Source organism: Myotis yumanensis, unplaced genomic scaffold (genome assembly GCF_028538775.1).
Source record: "Myotis yumanensis isolate MYYU_CA2020_CCGP unplaced genomic scaffold, mMyoYum1.0.hap1 SCAF_3, whole genome shotgun sequence".
Classification (NCBI taxonomy): Eukaryota; Metazoa; Chordata; class Mammalia; order Chiroptera; family Vespertilionidae; genus Myotis; species Myotis yumanensis.
Genome location: NW_027223754.1, coordinates 204,389,519 through 204,411,256, shown reverse-complemented (window position 1 = coordinate 204,411,256; position 21,738 = coordinate 204,389,519). Strand labels below are relative to the sequence as shown.

Below are 21,738 nucleotides of genomic sequence, written 5' to 3'. Positions count from 1 at the left end.
AGGCATGCTCAGATGTGCCCTGCCTGCTGTTTGTCCTCATTCAGCGCTGTCTGCCCATGTCTGCCCATCTCTTCCCACCCTAACTTGCAGATTTGCCTTACTCTTTAATACTCCCCATAGCCATCATTTCTATTAGACAGCCCCCCTGGAGTTGTAGGTCTAGGTTGGGGCTTGCCTTCTATAGCCCATAATGCCCTGTGCATCTTTCTGTTATTATTTTTATTACATTGCATTTATTTATCTATTTCTGTTGTGTCTTTTGTAGTAGAATGTGGGACGTGTGCCTTATTTTTTTCTGTCTTTCTAGTATCTTAGCCAAGTACTTAACACACATTATATGCTCCCTCAATGTTTACTTGGTTGACAACTGAACCTAGGGGACTTCATTCACAAATAACCTGAAGATATATTTATTCAACCGGTTAACACCTAGTTCAACCTGGCTCACACCTAGTTCAGTTTCACATTTATGCCACTGTCTTGCTGACTGATTTTTAGCAGGTCATGTGAACTCTTTAGACTAAGCATGTCAAACTCAAAGGCTAACACGGGCCAAATAAATGAGGCGTGCGGCCCATGGCCTGTGAGTTTGACATGCTTGCTTTAGACATTAGCTCTTGTATTGGTTTGCTTTTACTACCGACCAGCTCACCCTAAAACTTATTTGGTTGAAAAGAACATTTCTTTATTAGCTTGGCTCTTTGTACTGACCTCACCTGGATTATTCTTTTGCTGCGTGCCGCCCCCCCCTCCCTTTACCCCCTTATGTGCCTGCAATCAGTCAGTGGGGTAGCAAAACATCCATCACTGCCTCCTGGAGGGGGAGGGGGTTGGGAGAAGCTAGCAACATGATCCTTACACCCTCAGGGGTGGGGCTCTCAGCTCCTCCTCATCGCCCTGTCCAGTTGGCATGGTGACTTTGGAGGAAGGAAGGAAATGGGAATGGCCAAGTGGGGCTCTACCCCACATCTTCCGAGGTGTGGCCGTACGCCCCTCCCACACCGCCACGGCTCCTGGGTGCTTTCTAAGACTCCACGTGGTTCTTCACCTTCATCGGCCACTTGAAACCAGGCGTTTTGGGACTGAGCATTGAATTCAATGAGTGGTAATCAGCCTTTGATGTAATTATTCCTTCTCTCCACTAAAGAACTCAGGTCCCTCCCCGATCGGGGAAAAAAAACCGAAAAACCACTCTTTAGAGAAGCCTATTTGCATGGCCACAGACCGTCAATTACGTTATTTCTCAAATTTATGGCCAGTTTTCAGGTCACAGAACCTTCCGGTGGTCGTGTTTGGTGTAAATACTATTGCTGTTGCTTTAGCTACAGATCCGATAATCCCTGCCGAAATGGTGAGAATTCTATTGAGTACAAACTCTTACTCCTATGGTAACGACACAGCAGCAAGTAAAAAATGTAATGTAAAAATAGCAGTTGTTGCACCATGACGGGGGCATGGAGATTTGAGAAGAAAGCACCTACTTCTGAGGTGTTATAGAAATTCTGCACCCCACGCCAGTGACCAAATAACCACTTCCTCCCTCCCACCCAAGAAATTCGACCAATGAGAATGGTCCTGTGAATTGATAGGCAGGGGCTTTTGAGTTTAGATATCGAGATAGCAGGACTTTTGAGAGGGTTTTCAGCTCAGACAGTCCAGCTATAAATAGTTTCCTTGCTTCTAGCGCACATTACGGGGATTAACACACACATGATGATAAAGCACTTTGACAAACGAGGTACCTCCTAATGGAAAGAATAATGTAATAATAGTAGGGCAGGATGGCTCTTTCGGCTTTCACTGTGAATTACAGTAATTAGATTTGTTTTCCAGACAAGGTTTTCGGCAGATTTTCATTGAAGGCTTGCTTTGTTACTCGAAATCAATGTTACTTCTGCAGTCCGCCCGCTGATGGTAGGCACACTGTATTATGAAAGGTAGGAAAAGAGTGCTACGGACACTCATACACATGGACGCTGGCACTGAAAATGGCTAGGGCAACTTTTTGGAAAGAAATGTCATAGTAGTATGCCCAAGACCATGATCCGACATGACTGCGTTAGGGGCTCTGTCTTAAATGGCTAATCCTAACGCACAAAGGCTTTTGTGAAATATTACTTATAGTTAGAAAAATTTGAATAGCACTTATAAACAGTAAGGTTAAATAAATGGAACATCCTCTGACACTAAACCACGTTCTTGGTTGGTTTTAAGAAAGACGTCATAACATAGACATAAATGCTATTTTATGATACAAAATAAGTGACAGCAGAATTCAAAAACGCATACATGCCCTAGTCAGTTTGGCTCAGTGGTTAGAGCATCGACCTGTGGAAAAAGAGTCCCGAGTTCGATTCCAGTCAATGGCACATACCTCGGTTGCAGGCTCCTCCCTGGCCCAGGCCCTGGTCGGAGGCAACCAATTGATGTGTTTTCTCTCACATTGATATTTCTCTCTGTCTCTCCCTTTCTTTTCCACTCTCTCTAAAAATCAGTGGAAAAACATCCTCGGTGAGGATTAAAAAACAACGACAAAAAACAACAACATATGCATAGTATCATTCCACTATATAAAAGTGTCACATACACACAGATACACATCTACCTGGTGTAAATACAGGGGATAGAAGACTAGTAGAAAATAAATTTAAAATGGAAATTTTTGCATGTTGTGGTTGGGGGTGATCTTGCTTTTGTTTTCTCTTTACATATATTTTGGTCATCTCAGTATGCAGCCTCTGTGGTGAAGAAAAAGCTGGTGAGAATATAATAAATTCCAAATATAGGTGAACAAAGGCTTATCTAATAGAAAGTAGCACAATGTAAATAAAGTCTTTGTCACCTGGCTGGAAAGATGTTTAAAGAAAAATGTGGGGAAGCCTGTAACTCCAATCCCAATTGCAAATAAACTGGGAAATATAGCAGCTCTTCAAGGAAACGGAGCTTTTAGTGAGCCGAGAAAGAAAATATTTATTTAGTAACTTACATGTTTACCTCCTGGGCAGGAAAGTTGGCCAGCTTGTAAAAATTTAATATTTGCTTGCTGGGATGATCTACTTACTCTCACACTCAACAGTCCTGTTCGCAGGAGGGAGCATGGCGATTCCCTCACTGTGCATATCAAGCAGCCGGGTTGTTGTTTTGGGTGTTTTGTTTGTCTGTTTGTTTATATTAATTTCACATGTGCCCCTGAAGACCATGGAGGATAAAACAGCATATTCGTGACCAGTATATGCCTCTAACTGTCTTACTGCTTATTCAGGCTTAAACTTATTACAGAAGCAGTTTCCAGACTGTGAAGGGAGGAACTAGGATTTGAATAAAACCAAGAACCAGAGCTAGATGGGGATTCTGGTCTTGCCATCCGTGAGCTGGGAGCCACTAGGCAAGTCACTGTACTTGGAGCTCTGGCTGGTCCCCAAGCTGTCACTGAGCCTGTTTGGACTACCAGAGGAGATGATCTGTGTGAAGCATCTCTGCATTTTATTTATTTAACAAATACGAATGCATCAGGCTCTGTTCCTCGTGTTTTTCAGATATGAGTGCATAGGTTTCTTTGAGGCGGATACTGCTATTGTCCCCATTTTACAGATGATGAAACTGAGGATCAAGATGTTAAGTCAATGCAGAGAGGATGGGCAGGGCCAGGTTTGATCCCTGTCAACCTAGCTTCAAAGTCTGAGCTTTCATTCAGAAAAAAAAGTTACCATTTTGAGTATCATTATTCTTTTAATTTTAATTATCATTTGGGGGGACCATGTAGACATTGCTGTCACTATTGTGACTCTTCATAGTCGTCTTCATCCTCTCAGGTGGGTATTTTTGGGGTACTGAGTATGACATAAATGGAAGTTTTAAAGGCCTGGATGACTTAAGACAATACTATGGAATAAAGAAAAGAAAAAAATGATAACTATAGGAGAGGAAGATTATGTTAATTGACTTGATTGTCATGATTATTTCATAATGTATAAATATGAAACCATCACCTTAAATGTTTATGATACTTCATGCTTACCTTAAAATATATACAACTTTTATTTGTCAATTATCTATCTATATAAAACCCTAATATGCAAATCAACTGAATGGCAGAACAACCAGCGGAACGACCGGTCACTATGATATGCACTGACCACCAGGGGGCAGACGCTCAACACAGGAGCTGCCCCAAGCCCGCAGGCCCCCACAAGCGGCAGGTGGCGGGGCCGGCAAGCGGGTGGTGCCAGGCCAGCCAAGGTGGGTGTGATCTGGGGTCCCCCAATCCCCCTGCCAGTTGCCCCACAGATCAGCCCTGATCACCGACCAGGCCTAGGGACCCTGCCCATGCACGAATTTCTGGACCAGGCCTCTAGTATCTCAGTAAAGTTAAGAATAAAAAATATGGACAGGGTAATATCTTTAAACGGGCGAGAGAGCTTATGCTCTTTGGTTTTGCACATACACATGAAATCAGAGAACAAACTTGTATAGGTCAGATGCCAAGCATCACATATTTTTACTCCACCTTCATCCCAGCCCGGCCAATCAATGCCATTATCCCCACACGTGAATGAGGAAACTGAGGCATGTAGAGGTCAAAGAGCTCATTCAAGGTCACGGGTAAGGGATGCTCCTGGTATTCCAACCTCCCCTCTGCAAACCCCAGAGTCCATGCTGCTCTTACTACCCCAGGAGGCCTTTTGATTTTCTGGAAAGTGGCTCTGTTCTTCTCTCATGGAGAGCTTTTCTGACATGAAACTGACTTGTGCTCGAATCATCCCGCATTATCAAGGCCACCTGTCCTCCCGCACCCCAAGACCTCTCACTGGAAACCTCATTCTGGCCGCCGAGTTTTCCCGCAGTGAGTTCTGTTACATCTCTAAGTGCAACAGAATCACTGAGCGTTCAGGTTGCCATCCCCGGCTCCTTCTTTTTCTCAAAATTGCAGTTCCATTCCCAACTTAATAATTAAGGATTATTCAGCTCGGATGTCCCTGTGTAGTTTAATAAAAACAGACCCTGGGTTGCCTTGCAGGGGCCGTGGCACATTCCCGACAGGCTAAGGAAGGAAACTCGAGGAGAAAGCTGAGGTTTAATCATCTCTGCCTCTTTGTGTTACCATATTTATTGCATCCCACCCTGGAACAGGGGAGCAGTGGAGGCGGCCAGAGCATCGCTCATTACCAGCCGAGTTGCAGGCCCTGCTGACGATGAGGCACACGCTCGCTCGCTTCTTTGTTGTAAAAGCTCAGTCTTGTTTGAAATCTGCGGCAACGTCTGTGTGTTTGAACCCAGGGAAGCTGTCTGGGACCCACACTGGTCCGCCTGTACAGGCAGGCGCCTCTTCGCATGGGTTTAAAGCAATGCTCCCCAAAATGCACATATAACCAGTGACAGGTATAAAAGGCTAGGTCAGATGTTGTGCAGATATAAAATTAGGTAGCATTGAATAAAAAATGGAGAGAATTAGTCCCCTTGGGATTCTTCTGAATGAGTTCTGATTATCATTAGTAGTGAAATTCACTTCGGTGTAACTGTGTCCTTAGCACCTGTTGTCGGTTCTCCCTCAGAACAAAAGAGAACAGGATGGAGATGTGGCCTTGGACTGATCTTGGAATTTGCAGGGCCCTGTTGTTAAAACTGGTGCTTACCTTGTGAGGTAGGAACCGACTGTGAGACTCAGAAGTGACACAGGGAAAATGAAATAGCACCTTTGTTGTCTTGAATTCTGGGATATCCTTTCCAATGTGGACACAATCCGGCTCCTGTGTTTGGCCCTATGAGTTGGGTTGACCTTCTGGTCTGAGGCCACCTGGACAGTTACAGGCCTTCCTCACCTGGGCAAGCCACTGAGTGCACAACAGCACAGCCCCCCGAGGAAGAAGTCCAGAAAGAGCCCAGCCCACCAGGCCTGACTCCCTCTCCCAAACTTACCATTCAGACCATCACTCCCCGTCTCAGGCAAAGGAGTCAGTACTGGGGTGTAATTGACGTTCTCTAAAATTCACTTTTTAGACGTGTACACTTGGTGGGTCTTCAGTGTATTCACAGTTGTGCAACCATCACCTCTATCTAACAGTAGGCCATTTTCATCATCTCAAAAGCAAATCCTAATACCCAACAGCAGTCCCTTCCACCTCCATCCCCTGATGCTACAGATCTACGTTATCATGGATTTGTTTTTCTGGACATTTCATAGCAATGGAATCGTACGATATCATTTAGTCTTTTGTGGCTGGCTTTTTCTACCTAGCGCAGTGGTCGGCAAACCGCAGCTTGCGAGCCACATGCGGTTCTTTGGCCCCGTGGCATGGGCCACGAAGTTTCAATCGCACTGTACGTGCGTGCCCGCACATGGTATTTTGTGGAAGAGCCACACTCAAGGGGCCACTTTGCCGACCACTGACCTAGTGTAATATTTTTAAGGTCCATCCATGTCATAGCACCTGTCAGTACTTCATCCCTTTTTCATTGCTCAATAATGTTCCATTGTATGGATAGACCACGTTTTGTTTATCTGTTCACCAATTGGTGGCCATTTGGGTTGTTTGCACTTCTTGACTTTTGAATAATGCCACCATGAAGATTTGTATACCAGCTTTTGACATATGTTTTTGTTTGTTTGTTTTAGGGCAGAGAGTTTATTTTCTTTATTAAATTTACTAGAGGCCTGGTGCATGGATTTGTGCACATTGAAAGGAAATTAATTAGAAGGTGGTGGCGGGGCAGGACTGAGCGAGATGGGATGGACACACCCTGGAGCCAATCTCTTGTGGTCCCACCCCGGCCGCCTGGCTCGAAGGGCATCTGCAGAGTGAGTGAGGTCCCTCCAGCAGGTGGGGTCCCTCAGCCTGGCCTGCGGGGATTGGGCCGAAACCAGCAGTCCAACACCCCCCGAGGGGTCCTGGAGTGTGAGAGGGCACTGTACAAAGTTGCTTTTGCTCGGCAGCTCGTGCGTTGAGCGTCTGCCCCCTGGTGGTCAGTGTGCGTCATAGCTACCGATTGGTCAGTTGGCTTAGGCTTTTATATATATAGATTGGAGTGACATTGGTTAATAAGATCATATAGGTTTCAAGTGTACATTACTATGATATATGATCTCTATATTGCATTGTGTGCCTACCACCCAAAGTCAGATCATCTTCTGTCACCATATATTTGGCCCCCTTTACCTTTAACATGTTTTTGTATACTTTTTGTATATAACTAGGAATGGAATTGCAGAGTAACTCAGCAATAGTACTGCTATGCTTGTGTGAGGGGACAAGAGAGAACAAAATGAGCCCCCACATAATATGCTGGACATTTTTATGGGGGCTGGGCTATACCCATGAGTGACAGACCCAAGTCTGTCCCCGCGGACAGAGATGGTACCTAACAAGCACTCCACAGTTAGTAACCTGGAGGGGCAGGAGGGTTGTGATTGGGCTGTCTTGATTCCAAGGGGCCTGCGGAATATGAAGGGGAGACCATCTGGTTGGCAGTGGATTAGCATGTTAAAGCTCAAGGGGAACTTGGTTTCCATGGAGACTCCAGGAAAAGTGGTCTAGGCAATGTTCTCAGGTGCTTTCTCCGTGGCCACCGAGAGGTGTGGCGGACAAGACCAAGTTCCCACGATGAGTCAGTGTCAGCACATGTCACCTGTGCTGGGAGCCCCCCTTGTCCCCTGGTTGAGCATTTTCACAGTCTTCTGAGGGAAGTGCATGAGGCACACTGGCCCCTGGGGCCATGCAAACACTAGTTTTGCCCTAACGATGAGCTAAGTGTCTGCAGATTTACTCTCCCTTCTGGGAAGGCACTTGGGACCAGAGGAAGGTCATGGAGGGGACACCTCATAGGAATGCTTTCAGCAGCCTCCTCTACCAGCGCTGGTGTGTCTTCTCTATAGCCAGGTTAACGTCCCGAATTCCAGGGGTGATTGCTGCCCGTGGAGTTCCCCAAGCCTGCCTGGCTCTCTTTCTCTTAGAGACTGCAAGTCACAGATCCTAGGAGGCCCCATACTCTGTCCCAGCCTGCCAGGAAGTCTGTCACTCTCTTTTTATCCTTCCCACGCCTGGCATGCAATAGGTGTTCATCACATGTCCTCGTATGAGCCACCCAAACAAGACTCACTGTTCCACAGACATGCCGTGTCCGTCCCTCCCGCTGGCCTTTTCCTTATTCTCTTCTATCCTGCAGGATGCCTGCCTCCATCCTCCACTTCTTCCCACCCAGAGGCCCATGCCAATGCACGTCTCTGGGAACTTCCTGTCTTCTCTACCAGCGAGGAGGGGTCCCATCGCTCTGTGCTCCTCCCTGCAGAGCCCCTGATTGCATGCATAAGGTGTTCCCACCCAACTCCAGGGGTGCCCTTCACTGTCTGTGGCAGCCTCTTCATGTGTGCCATTCCCCAACTTTGCAGTTGCATGGGGGCAGCCCAGCATTGTCACAAGCATGTTCTCATGGTTGTGTAGTTACCATGATCTCTCTTCATTGGTCCCCGCCACATGGATAGCTGAGGAGAGGACTTGCGCCCATCTCTTATGCCTTATCTGTGTCTGCTCTGATAGCCCTGCATTGAATGTTTCATCATTCAGCTCTGTTTTTTTTTTATCTATGGATGGAGGAACTAATTGAAACACTTTATTTGAAAAATGATGCATTAATCAATAAAAAATTTAAAGAAAAAAAATGATGCAAACGCATTGAGAAAATAACAGTTTCATAAGTTGATGTTGACAATGGTTGTCTGAGGTTGTCGGGGCTGCTGTAACAAAATACCACAGTCTCAGTGGGGTGTCAACAGGAGAGCCTTGTCTCCCGCAGGTCTGGAGGCTGGGAGCCCCAGGTCATGGCACCAGCATGGTCGGGTTCAGGCGGGGGCGGGAGGCCTGCTCCCTGGGCACGGACTTCTCTCTGTGCCTTCCTGTGCTGGGAGGAGTGAGGGGTGTCTCTGGAGCCTCTTCTATAGGTGCACTGATCCCTTTCAGTGGGACTCTGCCCTGTGAGCTAATCACCTCCCTAAGGCCCACCTCCTGATACCATCACCTTAGGGGTTAGCACCCAACATATGAATTTGGGGGTGGGGGGTGGGGAACACAAATATTCAGACCATACCAATGGTCAGCACATTGAAATCTTACCATGCAGTGAAATCTTATGCACCAGCACTCCACTAGGTGCTATATATATATATATATACTAGAGGCCCGGTGCACAAAATTCGTGCACAGGTAGGGTCCCTAGGCCTGGCTGGGTCCCTTCCTTCCCCCAGCTGTCAGCCATAGCCTTACTTCGTACCGCCCCCTGGTGGTCAGCACACGTCATAGTGGGCGGTTGAACTCCCAGTCAGTAGAAATTCCGAGGGGACAATTTGCATATTAGCCTTTTATTATATAAGATGTATATATACATATGTATATATGTATATATGTTATATCACTTAACCCCTACAATTGCCCAGGGCCGTGGTCGGCAAACTGCGGCTCTCGAGCCACATGCGGCTCTTTGGCCCCCTTGAGTGTGGCTCTTCCTAAGCCTTAGGAGTACCCTAATTAAGTTAATAACAATGTACCTACCTATATAGTTTAAGTTTAAAAAATTTGGCTCTCAAAAGAAATTTCAGTCGTCGTACTATTGATATTTGGCTCTATTGACTAATGAGTTTGCTGATCACTGGCCCAGGTAACATTGCTTAGCATTATTGTGCCTGTTTTGAAGGTGAAGAAATTGGGGCCCAGAGCAATGATTAACCTGCTTATGGTCACTCAGGAATGGATGCAGTCAGGGTCCCAGCCCAGAGGTTCCAGGGCAGAGCCCAAGGCCGCATCACTGATGAGAATTGTGCCATCAGCTGTGCTACCTTCATAGAAGGGGGCGTTGGCTTTCTCTTCTTGGTGCATCAGTGTGTGTTGAGCACCGTGGACGCCAGCCCCTCCGCGGGGCCCTGAGGATGGAGATGAAAAGATGGCTCCTGTCCTCAGGGTGTCACAGTCTGGACCGGAGCCAGGGGTCTGAATGTGCAACACAGCGCCGTGCTATAGATGGTTCACTTGCCTTTCCTCCGCGGTGCTGAGTTAGCAGGAAAGGGACATGGATGTGCTCCGAGACGGTTGCTAGGAGGAGACGACTTTCAGAGGGAATTTTGAAGGATGAGCAGAAACTCCTGTTCAAGGAGGGGAGGGAATAGCACGAACCAGGATACAGTCATTTGGTATCATCGCCCCCTGTCTGAAATGACGACATCCCTCCGTCCTGGATAAAAATGCAAGCTGGCAATTATGCAGGCTTATCTTGATCCAGCCTCCTCCATCCATAAGGCTCTGCCCCTGACGTAGCCATCAGCTAAGCCTCTGGCCAGTGAGCAGACATGACCCCTCAGGCCAGCGGTCCTCATCAGACTCCTGGCAGCCCTGCTGCAGGGAAACTGAAGGCAGGCCTGCTCCCCCCCTGTTCCCCTTTGGATGGTTCCGCGGAGGAATCTGCCACTTTCAGACAGTGGTTCCACGGAGGAACTCTGTCGTGCTAATTGTTTCTGCCATTCACTTCCTTCAGATTATTGCCCTAGTGCACCTGTTAGGTGTATGGCAGGTTGGCCTTGGGTAAGAGCTTTCTTCAGGCCCAGGCTTGCTCGTCCAGCCCCACCCGGCTTGGCCACCTCACCTCATAGTTGATGCACCCAATCCCCAAATTACCACCTTCCTCCAGCGTCTTTCCTCTTCCAGCCCCTGTCCTGGAGACATCAGCGCCCACCAGGAATCTCAGCGTCACCTTCGGCTGCTTCCTCTCCATTTTCCCCACATATAACTCTCTTTAGGATCCCTCCAGATTCAGCCTTCTGGCCGGCCGCTGTCCTCTCACCATCTTCATCAGATCCTCAGTCCACATGCATCTCGTCTAATCTCTTCCATGATGTGTCCACCTGTTACCCCTTATCTGTCTACCGTCCACCACCCATCCACCCAGTCAGATCCTTTGTGAACTACCACATCCCAGACACCAGACTCGATCATGGGGCAATCCACTCAAACACACCTGGCACGATCCTTGACCTCCCTGAGCTCAGTCAGGTGGGATGTAGACCAGCAAACAGGTGATCCCTACCTGCAGAGGGGCACGTGGTGCTGAGGTGCCTGCCTGTGAGGAAAGCCTGACCTAGTCGGGGTAGTCAGGGCTCCAGGATTTAAAGAGCAAAAGGCAGCCCTCAGAGCTGAAGACTGGGTGATGGGCCATCCAGTGCTGAATGGGGAGGGGGGGGCGAGAGGGGGCAGAGGTCAGACCGGGACCGCAGTGAGGGCAGGGATGGCGTGTCTTTACTCACCCCATGTCCCCTGCATCCTGCTGGTTGCCCGGCAGATCGTGTGTGCTCAGTAAGTACAGTGGGGCCTTGACGAGTGTCCCGACTAACGAGTTTTTTGAGATACCAGCTGTCTCTCGGCCAATTTTTTGCATTGAGTTAACAGAGTAATTTGAGTTAACGAGCTTGGTCTTGGAACAAATTAAACTCGTAAGTCAAGGCCCCACTGTATTGACGGAATGAGCCAGGGCGAGAGGGTTTCCTGCAGAGCAAACCACATCGGAGAAGGCCCGGGTAGAAAGAGAGCATGGGGACGGGAGGCTGGGAGCCGGGCTCTGCGTCTGGCCCTTAGCACAGGGCTGCCTGGAGGCCGGGAGCTCAGGGGCAGGCCGTGCTGCTCCCCACGCCTCGCTGATGGAGTCCAGGCTGCTTAACGAAGGTTATTGCTTCCCGTGGCCTCTCATCTCTCCCCTTCTCTGCTCTAGCCGTAGAGTCCTGCTCACCACTCCCTGTCCCAGCACCCCTGTGCACGGCCACAGTCCCTTTATTCTCCTCTCTCCCTTCACCTCCTGTCAGTCGTCTGTCAAGGCGCTGTGTCTCCCACTCATACACGTCCTTCTGACCCGGTCAGAGCTGGCCCTTCCGTTTCTTTGCTCCCATAGCATTTGTGTGCTATGCAGTCATTGCCACATGATCACACTCCACTCCACGGTTATAGCGTTTCACTGTGGGCTGCCTGTCTCTGCAAACAGGATGAGCTCCTTGAGGTCAGAGGGACCAGGTGGTTCTCATCCTTAGGTGCTCCGCCGTCATATTAAAACTTCTGTTGTTGTTTTCACCAGCACAATTGTATTTATGATAGTTCTTCTGTATCAAACTAATTGCGTTGTGCCCGGTAGTCCCTCAGGAAGGCATGTCTGCTGTTTATGAATATTCTATGTTTGCTGTTTGATATGCATTATAGATGGCACTTGTTTCATTTAATCGGCGCAGTGGCCTGATGAAGAGGTGTTTCCAACATTTAACAGAGGAAGCATCAGGTGTGCAGAGGTATACCTGACTCAGGTGTGGGGAGGTATACCTGACTCAGGTATGGGGAGGTATACCTGACACAGGTGTGCGGAGGTATACGTGACACTGGGAAGTCCACACTCCTGAACGCCAGCTCTGGGAGTGAACTCAGCTTTGCCCTGTGTAATGCTGAGCTGTACTCCAGTGCCGCCTCTGTAAGGGCTGGTTGACGGAGGTGGGATGAAGAAAAGCTGTAGAAGCATGAACAGTGAGGTACACTGATATCCAGTGACAGCCCCTGGGACTCCTTCTGGGATGCCTGCTTTTCTTTGGGAGAGAAACAAGCAGGAAACAGACCTCAGGATGGTGCCGGCTGCACCCAGCGGGCGAAGGAAGCCAGAAATAAGGGGCCAGTCCAAGTGTTACACATGCTCCGGGAACACAGGTGTCTAACTCACAGGTACGGTGGTTGGCTTGGATGGTGTGTCACCGGCCATTTCACCCTCCTGGTCCTTGTCGTCACCTGAAAGCTGAGGTTGGTGGCATGTCCTCACTCCTTGCTGGCCCCGCCACCCTCGCCAGTGGGCACTGGTTTGGTCACATGCCTGATTTGCTTTCCCAGTTGCTGTTGGAAACTGGCCACAGGTAGAGGGTGGGTGAGGGTTGAGGGTGTGCTTTTGGGGCTCGGTGCTCCCTGCTGACCCACTTCCTGCCATTCCCACAGGCGGAACCCTCTGCACTTCCACCTCATCGCTGACTCCATCGCCGAGCAGATCCTGGCCACGCTCTTCCAGACCTGGATGGTGCCCGCCGTGCGTGTGGACTTCTACAACGCAGATGAGCTCAAGGTACAGCAGGGGGCTGCCTCCTGGTCTCCTCGACTGGGAGCTTTTCTTGTTTATGGTTTAGGGGACCTCAGCCATGGCAGAAGTCTCAGCTCCCCACTGGAAACGCCCGGGGATCACTGAGGGTGCGGCCACCCGAGTCTGCTTTTATCCTCCAAAGCCTTAAAGCAACCACTTCCTTAGCTCACAGTGCTCATGGGTCTGAGCAGGTCTGGCCACCCAGGCTTTCTGTGGAGGCTGCAGGCCATGGGCCTGGTATGTATCTGAAAGAAATCTATATTATGATCTGTTCCCCCATGAGGTAAATAAATGCTGAACCTGGGCTTGGATTCATGGATTGTCATTCACTGGTCATAGGACCCAAAGTGGATGACCTGTACCTTTGCTGGGTATGTTTTCTCACCTGAAGAAAGGTGCTGCAATGCCAACCCCATGAGGGATTAAGAGGCTCAAACGAGAGGATGTATGTGAGTGTGTTTTAAAAGACTGCTGAATAAATGTTAAGGATCATGTTGGGCCGGAGGGTTTCAGCCAAATGAGACCCATTTGACCCCGTCACTCCCTCCTCGCTTAAAACCCTCCTGTTGTGCCACTGTGCTTGCGTCAACATCTGGTTAAGAAGTCCTGCATCGTCTGGCTCTGGATGCTCTTGTCATTCCTGCAGATTCCCTGTGTTACTGGTTCTCTCCGCCTTCTCTGCTGTGTTTGAGGCTTTGCTTGTGCTATTCCTTCTGACTGACGTGCCCTTCCACTCGCCTTGTCCCCACTCCTGCTCGCCCTTCAGAACTCAGACGCATTGCCACCTCGTCTGAGAACCTTTCCCGGTTTCCCCAGAGAAGAGGACACGTTTTCTCCTCGCTTGTCCGTCCGCCGCTTCAATCTGGAACCTTCTTTGTGGGGGAGGGGACGGGGCCCATCTGGTCCTTTTCGGTCTTGTGGTGCCGAGTTGGAACCCCATCGTGCTTGTGGGTTTAACAAATTGCAGTTGTTAGAGGAAGGTGTAACTTTGCAGAAATACATTATGCTCTGTCTCCAGTCACCTTGGGGAGGACTAAACACCTAGGCATGAGGCTGATTCCAGCAAATTGCTTGTTCCAAACCTCATAAAGCCATTATATTTTCATCTCCGAGCCATAACATTTTAAATAGATCGCAGAGATGCCGGCCAGAGCTGCTGATTTTCCCGCATTTCAGGCTCTGAGGTTGATGGAGACGCTCAGAAGTCAGCGTTTGGGGATTGTCGTGGTAATGTGTGTGCCATTCCAATCTATTCTGAGCTAAAATTGATTAACACTCTCAAAAAGGGAAAAACAGAATTTAGCAAATTGCTGCACTAATTAAGGTAAAAGCAAGCCACTCTGTCTCCCGGGTGTGCGGGCCAACACCAAGGGGAAAAGCAGCGGGAGGGGCGGCGGCATCTGGCGCCGAAGGCTGCGTCCGCCTCCTCCTCCTGCGTTCTCCTGTCTCCGGGCAATCCTGGGCCCTGTCCCTTGCAAGCCTGTACCCTCTACTGTTTAAACAAATATCTATTTTTATTGATTTCAGAGAGGAAGGGGGAGGAAGAGAGAAATAGAAACATCAATGATGAGAGAGAATTATGGATCATCTGCCTCCCACATAGCCCACACTGTGGGGATGGAGCCAGCCACCTGGGCATGTGCCCTGACCGGGAATCGAACCGTGACCTCCTGGTTCATAGATCGACGCCCAGCCACTGAGCCATGCTAGCTGGGCCTGTACCCTCTACTTTTTAAGAAAAGACAAAGTAGCAGAAAACAAAAAGCCCACGTTCATCTCCTGGCCTGCCATGGAATAGCTCTGATTTGGGTTCTGAGCCCGGCTCCATCAGCTGTTGGATGGGCTGCCAAGGGAGGGATCAAATAAGATGGCTCATGTGAAGGCCTGGCAGTGCCCGAAGTGCAGCAGGTCCTTGAAGATGCCCCGCTCTCCTTTGCAGCCGAGGCAACATGGGATTAAAAGGCTCTGACTGTGTAGCCCGTTGTGGAATCTGGGGAGAGTTGGGAGGCTGAGGAGTAAGGTGCGGAGTGCTGTCATCCATGGGAACTTCCAGGAGCTCTTGGAGGCAAGGGGAGTGGGAGGGAGGAGATGGGTCTTCTCACTCTCTCCTGCCCCCTTGAGGGCAGATAGACCTGCTGTTCATTATTTTACTTACTTAGCCACGTGAATTGAGGGCTTAAAAAAAATAATAATTGAAAAGTACAAACTTGGTGAGTTCTAAAGGACATCGTCTCCAGTGTCCTGTCCTCAGGCATGTACAGGCACACCTCATGTTGTTGCACTTCACAGACATTACGCCTTTTACAAATCGAATGCAAGACCTTCCCTCGGCAATAAGATTGCAGCTGGCTTTCCTTCAACACTCGCTGTATTGTGCTGGCCTGGAACGTGACCCAGCTCTCTCCTAGGTCTGCCTGCCCTCGGGGAGCCCCTCCCTGCCTCTGTCATCACACGGGGGTTCCTTTGTCATATGTTGTCATAGGGTCATCAGCATTTCTCAGTAAACTCATGGCACAGTGTAACATTTCACGCCTTTGTATGATGAGCAGGTAAAAGTCTCTCTCTCCCCAGGACAGAAAGCACCAACAGGGCCAGCAGTGTCCCGTTCGCTCCTCATCACCTACGTATCCTTGTGCTGGTGTGAGGCCTGGCTCATAAAAAGAGATTTGCTAAATGGCCCGGCTGCGGTGACTCAGTGGTTAAGTGTAGACCTATGAACCAGGAGCTCACAGTTTGATTCCCGGCCAGGGCACATGCCCAGGTTGCGGACGCAATTCCCAGGAGGGGGCGTGCAGGAGGCAGCCGATCAATGATTCTCTCTCATCATTGATATTTCTCTCTCTCCCTCTCCCTTTCTCTCTGAAATCAATAAAAATATATTTTTTAGAAAAAGTTTGCTAAATGAATGGTACGCAGTAACGCGGGCTGGGTCCCTGAGAGACTCGAGTCATTAGGAAGGGGTTCTCCATCACTGCCAGTGCTCACAGCATCCTGAGGCCACTGAGCAGGGAGCCTGCGGAGGCGTAAATAAGGCAGCTGCCCCTGCAACACCCACGTCAAGTCCCCAGCGCAGCCCTGGGAACTGGGGCAGGTGTGTGTCTCTCCACGACAGGTATACCAGGGAGGGAGCACAGCGAACCCCATCCCTGAGCTGATGCTGGGGGAGGAAGAGCAGGGGAGGGGCGGGTGGTGCTGGGACCTTCAGTGCCTTCAGGAAGCGTGTTGGGGGGCAGCCTCAGCCATACGGCTCCTGAAATCCCCTGGGACAGCTGTTGGGAACGGTGTTTCTCAGAAATATCCTTGTGGGCCCCTGATTGTGTCTGTGGTGCAGGAGAATGGAGTGGCAGGGAAAGGAGATTTCTGAAGGATCGGTGCATGATTAAAGATGAGCCTCGGGGAAATCCGAGGTGGACCAGTACGCCCGCTAGTCTCTGTGGCCTGTGAGATGCTGGCCCGTCTTCCTCCTGTTTATGTGGCCAGGTCATTCCCAGCCTCCAAGGCTCCGTACCCACAGGCTGGCAGGACTAAGCGCATCTTTGTGCTGTGAACCCACAGCAGAAGGGGCTGCTGTCCCAGGGGAAGGGCCAGGACGAGAAGGGGGCTGGCTTTCCTGCCAAGCTTTGTGGATGGCGGCATCCCAGGACAACCCTGTGGGGTGGAGCGAGAATTTTATTACCTCCCTCTCAGGTGATTTATAAGGGTGATTTATAACTTGAAGCGCAGAGTTGAAGAGCATTTGCCTAAGATCAGGCTGGCGGGTAATAAATGCCAAGGCTGATGGTTGACTCTTCGCTTTCCAAGAGAAGCGATGTGGGACTGGGATTATATACTTCAGGTCTTGCCGCCTTTCGGCCCAGAAAGTCCCCCCACACCACCCTGAGGCGAGGACAATCCCCAGCTGGTGAAGGGAAGCGCGGGGAGGGGGGGGGGGGGCGCTGTTTCGTGATTCGCTATCTAGCCGGGGGGCCCTCCTTTATCCCCCTTCCTCTTAGACCCGATGCCTGCTCGTTCCCAGCAGCAGAGAGCTTGTGAAGTGGAAGGCAGGACTATTTACAGAAAATATTGGTGTTTGACTCTGAAAATTGGCTTCCTGCTCACACTGGTGCCTTTGTGCTGGCCCCCAGGGGGGACCGCAGAGGCCTCCGCGGGTAACTGCGACCTCTCGGCACCCTGCCGGCTGGGGGGACCAGCTCCTGCTGTTCCTCTCACCAGGGAAGGTGAGCAGACTGCCCCCATCCTGTCTGTCTCCTAGGAAGGTGTGCTTTCTGAATGATGGGCATGTCCAGCCAGCAGGGACTCGGGTGGGAAGCAAGCCCAGTGCCCACAGCTCCTTTTGGACAAATGAAACCCAGAGGGTTAGGCAAGCCCCCCGAGATCTCACGGGCGACTCTTTCCAACACCGTCGTCTTCCAACAGTTGGGTTTGGGTTTTAGGATTGCCAGGTCCAGGCCATCGTTCAAACGGACAGCACATACCCTGGGGGTGAGGGTGGGGGTGGGGGAAGGCTGGATCCGTGGGAGGTAGACATGGCTTGCAGAGAAGGACAGAGGACCTGGGACTGGCTCATGGAGGACGTGATCAGCTCTAAGACGCCCTGCGGAAGTGAAGTAAGGTATGTGTGACCTTTGGGATTGCCCTGCGCATTTTAATAATATTGTAAGACAGATAGTAACGCGTGGAGTTTGTCTTTCAAGAGCTGGTCTCTCCTCTGTTGTTGAAGATGAATGAAGCAAGTGAGGTCTTGTGATGAAAAGCACGGTGCTTGGCACGTGGCAGGCTCTCAACGAATTCTATTTCCTCCCTTTCCCCGCTCATGTGTTTGAAGATGGCTGTGATTAACCTCTTAGGTCTCTTCCTAAACCCATCATGTCCATGCACCTTGCCTTCCCCTTCTACAAAGGAGCGACTCCTGACTGCTCGCCAGAGACTATACATTCAGGGTTGCTTTTCTAGAATGGTTTATGGACTTGGGCTCTTGCTCCTTCTCTCCTGTTGGGTCTCATGTTATGCCGAGGGCTGGCTGAGGTGAAATGCCAGGTTCAAATCTGGAAAAAGTTAGCATCCTCTCGTTTTCTGAGTTGCTTTACTGGTTCCTGGATTATCCTGGTGGTGTGTGACTACGAGGGCTGGTTCTTTCAGGCCAGCAACCTTAGCTTTGTGTTAGGCTTCACTCTCTGGGACAGCAAAGGCGAGGTCAGGGCACAGATGTGGAGAGTGAAAGGCATTCAGAAGGCATACCTTTCTGTATGTAGAAGACTGGTCTTGGGCTTTTAAATAGTAGACATGGAAAACTGTAGGCAACCATCAGAAATGGTCATCTGCATTAGAAAAGACTCTGTGTCGTTGGTACCGTTCTCTCTATCCACTGGCAAATGTTTCTTTATGTAACGGGGTGTCCTAGTGAATGGGCCCTGTCTCCTTCGGAGTCATAGACTCTTAATTAGGAAGGAACTTGGCATTCACTAGGCAAAACCTTTCCCTTTCTTCTGTGATGTTCTACATGAACGGTCATCACTCTTCCGCTTTTGAATACTTCCAGAGATAGATCATTGCCTCCCAGAGGACCCTGTTCCACACTGAGAGACTCGACCAGAAATACCCACCTGGCGCTGTACTGAAGTCTTAGCGTTCTGAGCGTTAATAAAGACCAAACGTCAGTGTATGGATCGTTGTGTGTTAACTCACCTGCTGTCCCCACTGGATGAGAGAACCAGGAGATCAGCACCTAGGATACATTTTATCTCTATGCCCAGCTTTTAGGATGAAACCTGGCCGGTTGTGGCCCCCAACAAATGCCTGGGTTCTATGTTTGGGGCTGCAGAGTGAATGAACGGAGCAGGTGTCTGAAAACCTGGCATATCTCCTGGGTCGTCTCCTCATCCCCCAGACTCCTCTACCTGAATCCTGAGTGGCAGCGCTCAGTACTTACTTTGACACTTACATGTGTCTTCTGGCATGTTTGTATGACACATGGTTTCCAACGTGTTGCCTGCCTGGAATGTGCTCACCCTTGTCTCTGTTTCATACATCCGCCGTTCTCTGTGGTTCCCTAAAATACAGCGGTTTTCCCAGATCTATGCAGTGACATGTCCCACCAGGAGCTATAATTGGTCTGAGCTCAGAGACTTCAACTCTGTTACAGCAAGTGGCCCCCGACCCTTCTCCCTCCTGTCGTGAGCATTGATCCCTTCTCAGTTGCATGGCTGTGATCTCATTGGTGGTCATTCACCTGGATAAGAAGGAAATGCCTTCAGGTACCTGATTGCATTGCATCCTCTCAGGAGTCCCATGCTATCGAAACAGCACACATGCCCTGTTGTTACTAAAGAGTTTACCAGAGGAATTAGCAGAATGCTGCTGATCGGGCGGAGGTGATGTTGAAACCTAGCTCTTCTGGCCTCAGTGCAGTGCTGTTCTCTTGTACCACAAATCTCCTTCCAGAACTTTAGTTAAAAAACTTCAGTGCCTACTTGGTGTGGCTCAGTGGTTGAGCGCCGACCCACGAGGTCAGGGCACATGTCTGGGTTGCGGACTCCATCCCCAGTAGGGGGCATGCAGGAGGCAGCCGATCAGTGATTCTCTATCATCATTGATGTTTCTATCCCTCTCTTCCTCTCCCTTCTTCTCTCTGAAATAAATAAAACATTTTTTTAAAGAACTTCAGTGACTCATGTACTAGTATTTGGTTATGATGATGGATTTTGGAACATAAGCTGGACCAGAAAATGAAAAAAAGAAATGAAAGACCAGAGGTATTTGATGGGTAATGAGAAAGTAATGGGTGGAGTGAACTGGGAATTATGGTGTGATTAGGAACTTTTTTCAGTGAGAACGGGAGTCATTGTCGAAATGTATTAAAAAGGATAAAAGGCTGGATTTGGGGACCAGAGTTTTAGATGAGGCACACTTTTTGGCACGTCACCCTGGGATGGAGTAGCTGAGGTGGTGTGGTGAAAAGTTAATAAATAAATACGAGGGGCCCCAGGCACTTGAAGGCCAAGGTGTTAGAGGGTCCATCCAAAGGATGATATAATCTAAGAAAAGTTGTCAGGTGCTGAACAGAATTCTATTCATGGAGCTCAAAAGGGGGCAGGCACCTCCAATCCAAGTAAGTCAGCTATAACTTCACATCAGGGTACATGCTAAAAAATATTTGAATTATAAGGATTAAAAAAATCCTTCCATTAAGAATAATAATAACTCTCATTAATAAGAATTGATTATGTGCCAGCATAATAGCCTTACATGCATAATCTTATTTTATCCCCACCATAAGCCTTGAGGTGAGTATAATGATTTTCACTCATTTCCACATGAGGAAATGGAAGGTCATAAAAAAGACTGGAAATTACTCAGCCTTGTGGAACCAAAATAGCAATGAATCCGAGCAGTCCAGCTCTTGAGCAGGGCTGTCCAACAGGAATATCAAAATGTAAATCTGAAGCCTTGGCTGGTGTGGCTTAGTTAACGAGCATTATGTCCCATGTACCTTGAGGTCCCGGTGCCATTCCTGGTCAGGGCACATGCCCAGGTTGCAGGCTCCATCCCCAGTAGGGGGTGTGCAGGAGGCAGTCAATCAACGTTTCTCTCTCATCTCTCTCTCTCTCTCTCTCTCTCTCTCTCCCTCTCCCCTTCCTTTCTTTCGGAAAATCAATAAAAATATATTTTTTAAAAGATGTAATTTTAAGTTTTTTAATAGCCACATTTACAGAAGCAAAATGAAACAAGTGAATTGCATTTTAATAATATTTACTTAATCCTGTATGTCAAAATTATTATCATTTCAGCATGGGATCAGTATTCTAAAAATTACTTACATATTTTATGTACTTTTTAAATTTATTTCTGGAATCAAGTGCATATTTTAAGCATCTCAGTTTGGACTTGCTGCCTGTCAGGTGCTCGTAGCCATGTGTGGTTGGCAGCGCTGGGGTCGAATTTGATGTTTAAGGCTACACTGTATGCAAGGGCAACCAGTGGACAGAATCATATCATCTTTGAAGAGTAGAAATTCTACCTCAGTTTTTCTGCTACAATAATACATGTCCTAATAAAATGCTTAGGCTTGAGGGGGAAAAAAGACAGAGACCCAAGAATACCAGCCAAGCTCTCTCATGTATAAACACAACAGGAAAATGACACGCTATGCATGAGCCCACACCGTGTACCCCAGTGTATACTTCCTGAAGAAAGCATCCAAAGGCAGCCAGCCAGCCACAATAGTAATCAAAATGAATATTCACCAGCAAAGAGGTCTTGTTATAAAGGGGCAGGAGGTTTGCACTGAAAGGAGTTGCACATGGAATGATCTGTAAATAGTTGCTCTTAGTCATTTGCAAAGCCGAATGCAGATGCCAAAAGTCGCTCTTGAAAACATACAGAAAGCCAGCTGCTCGTATTGTAGAACAGCCTAGAGCGGTGTGCATTGCGATCCCAAGCGAAGTTTTTGTGTGTTTTGTTGTGTAACTCAGGTGTGATTTTTAACCCTTCACTCTGATCATTAGCGTAGAAAAAGGTCAGATGTTTCCTCAAAGCTCCAATGTGACCACTGGTAAAGCTATAAGTAGAATGAAAACTAAGTTACTGGAGAGGATTGTTGCAAGTGAA

General features: G+C 48.8%; 1 protein-coding gene across 1 annotated transcript in view; it reads left to right on the top strand.

Moving 5' to 3' along the window:
- The window catches only part of LARGE1 (LARGE xylosyl- and glucuronyltransferase 1), a 428,799-nt gene that overhangs the window by 220,806 nt on the left and 186,255 nt on the right, over positions 1-21,738 (top strand). Inside the window, exon 5 of the mRNA XM_070410997.1 lies at positions 12,993-13,116. Coding sequence (XP_070267098.1) covers positions 12,993-13,116 — 124 coding nt within the window. The remainder of the gene's footprint in view (positions 1-12,992; positions 13,117-21,738) is intronic.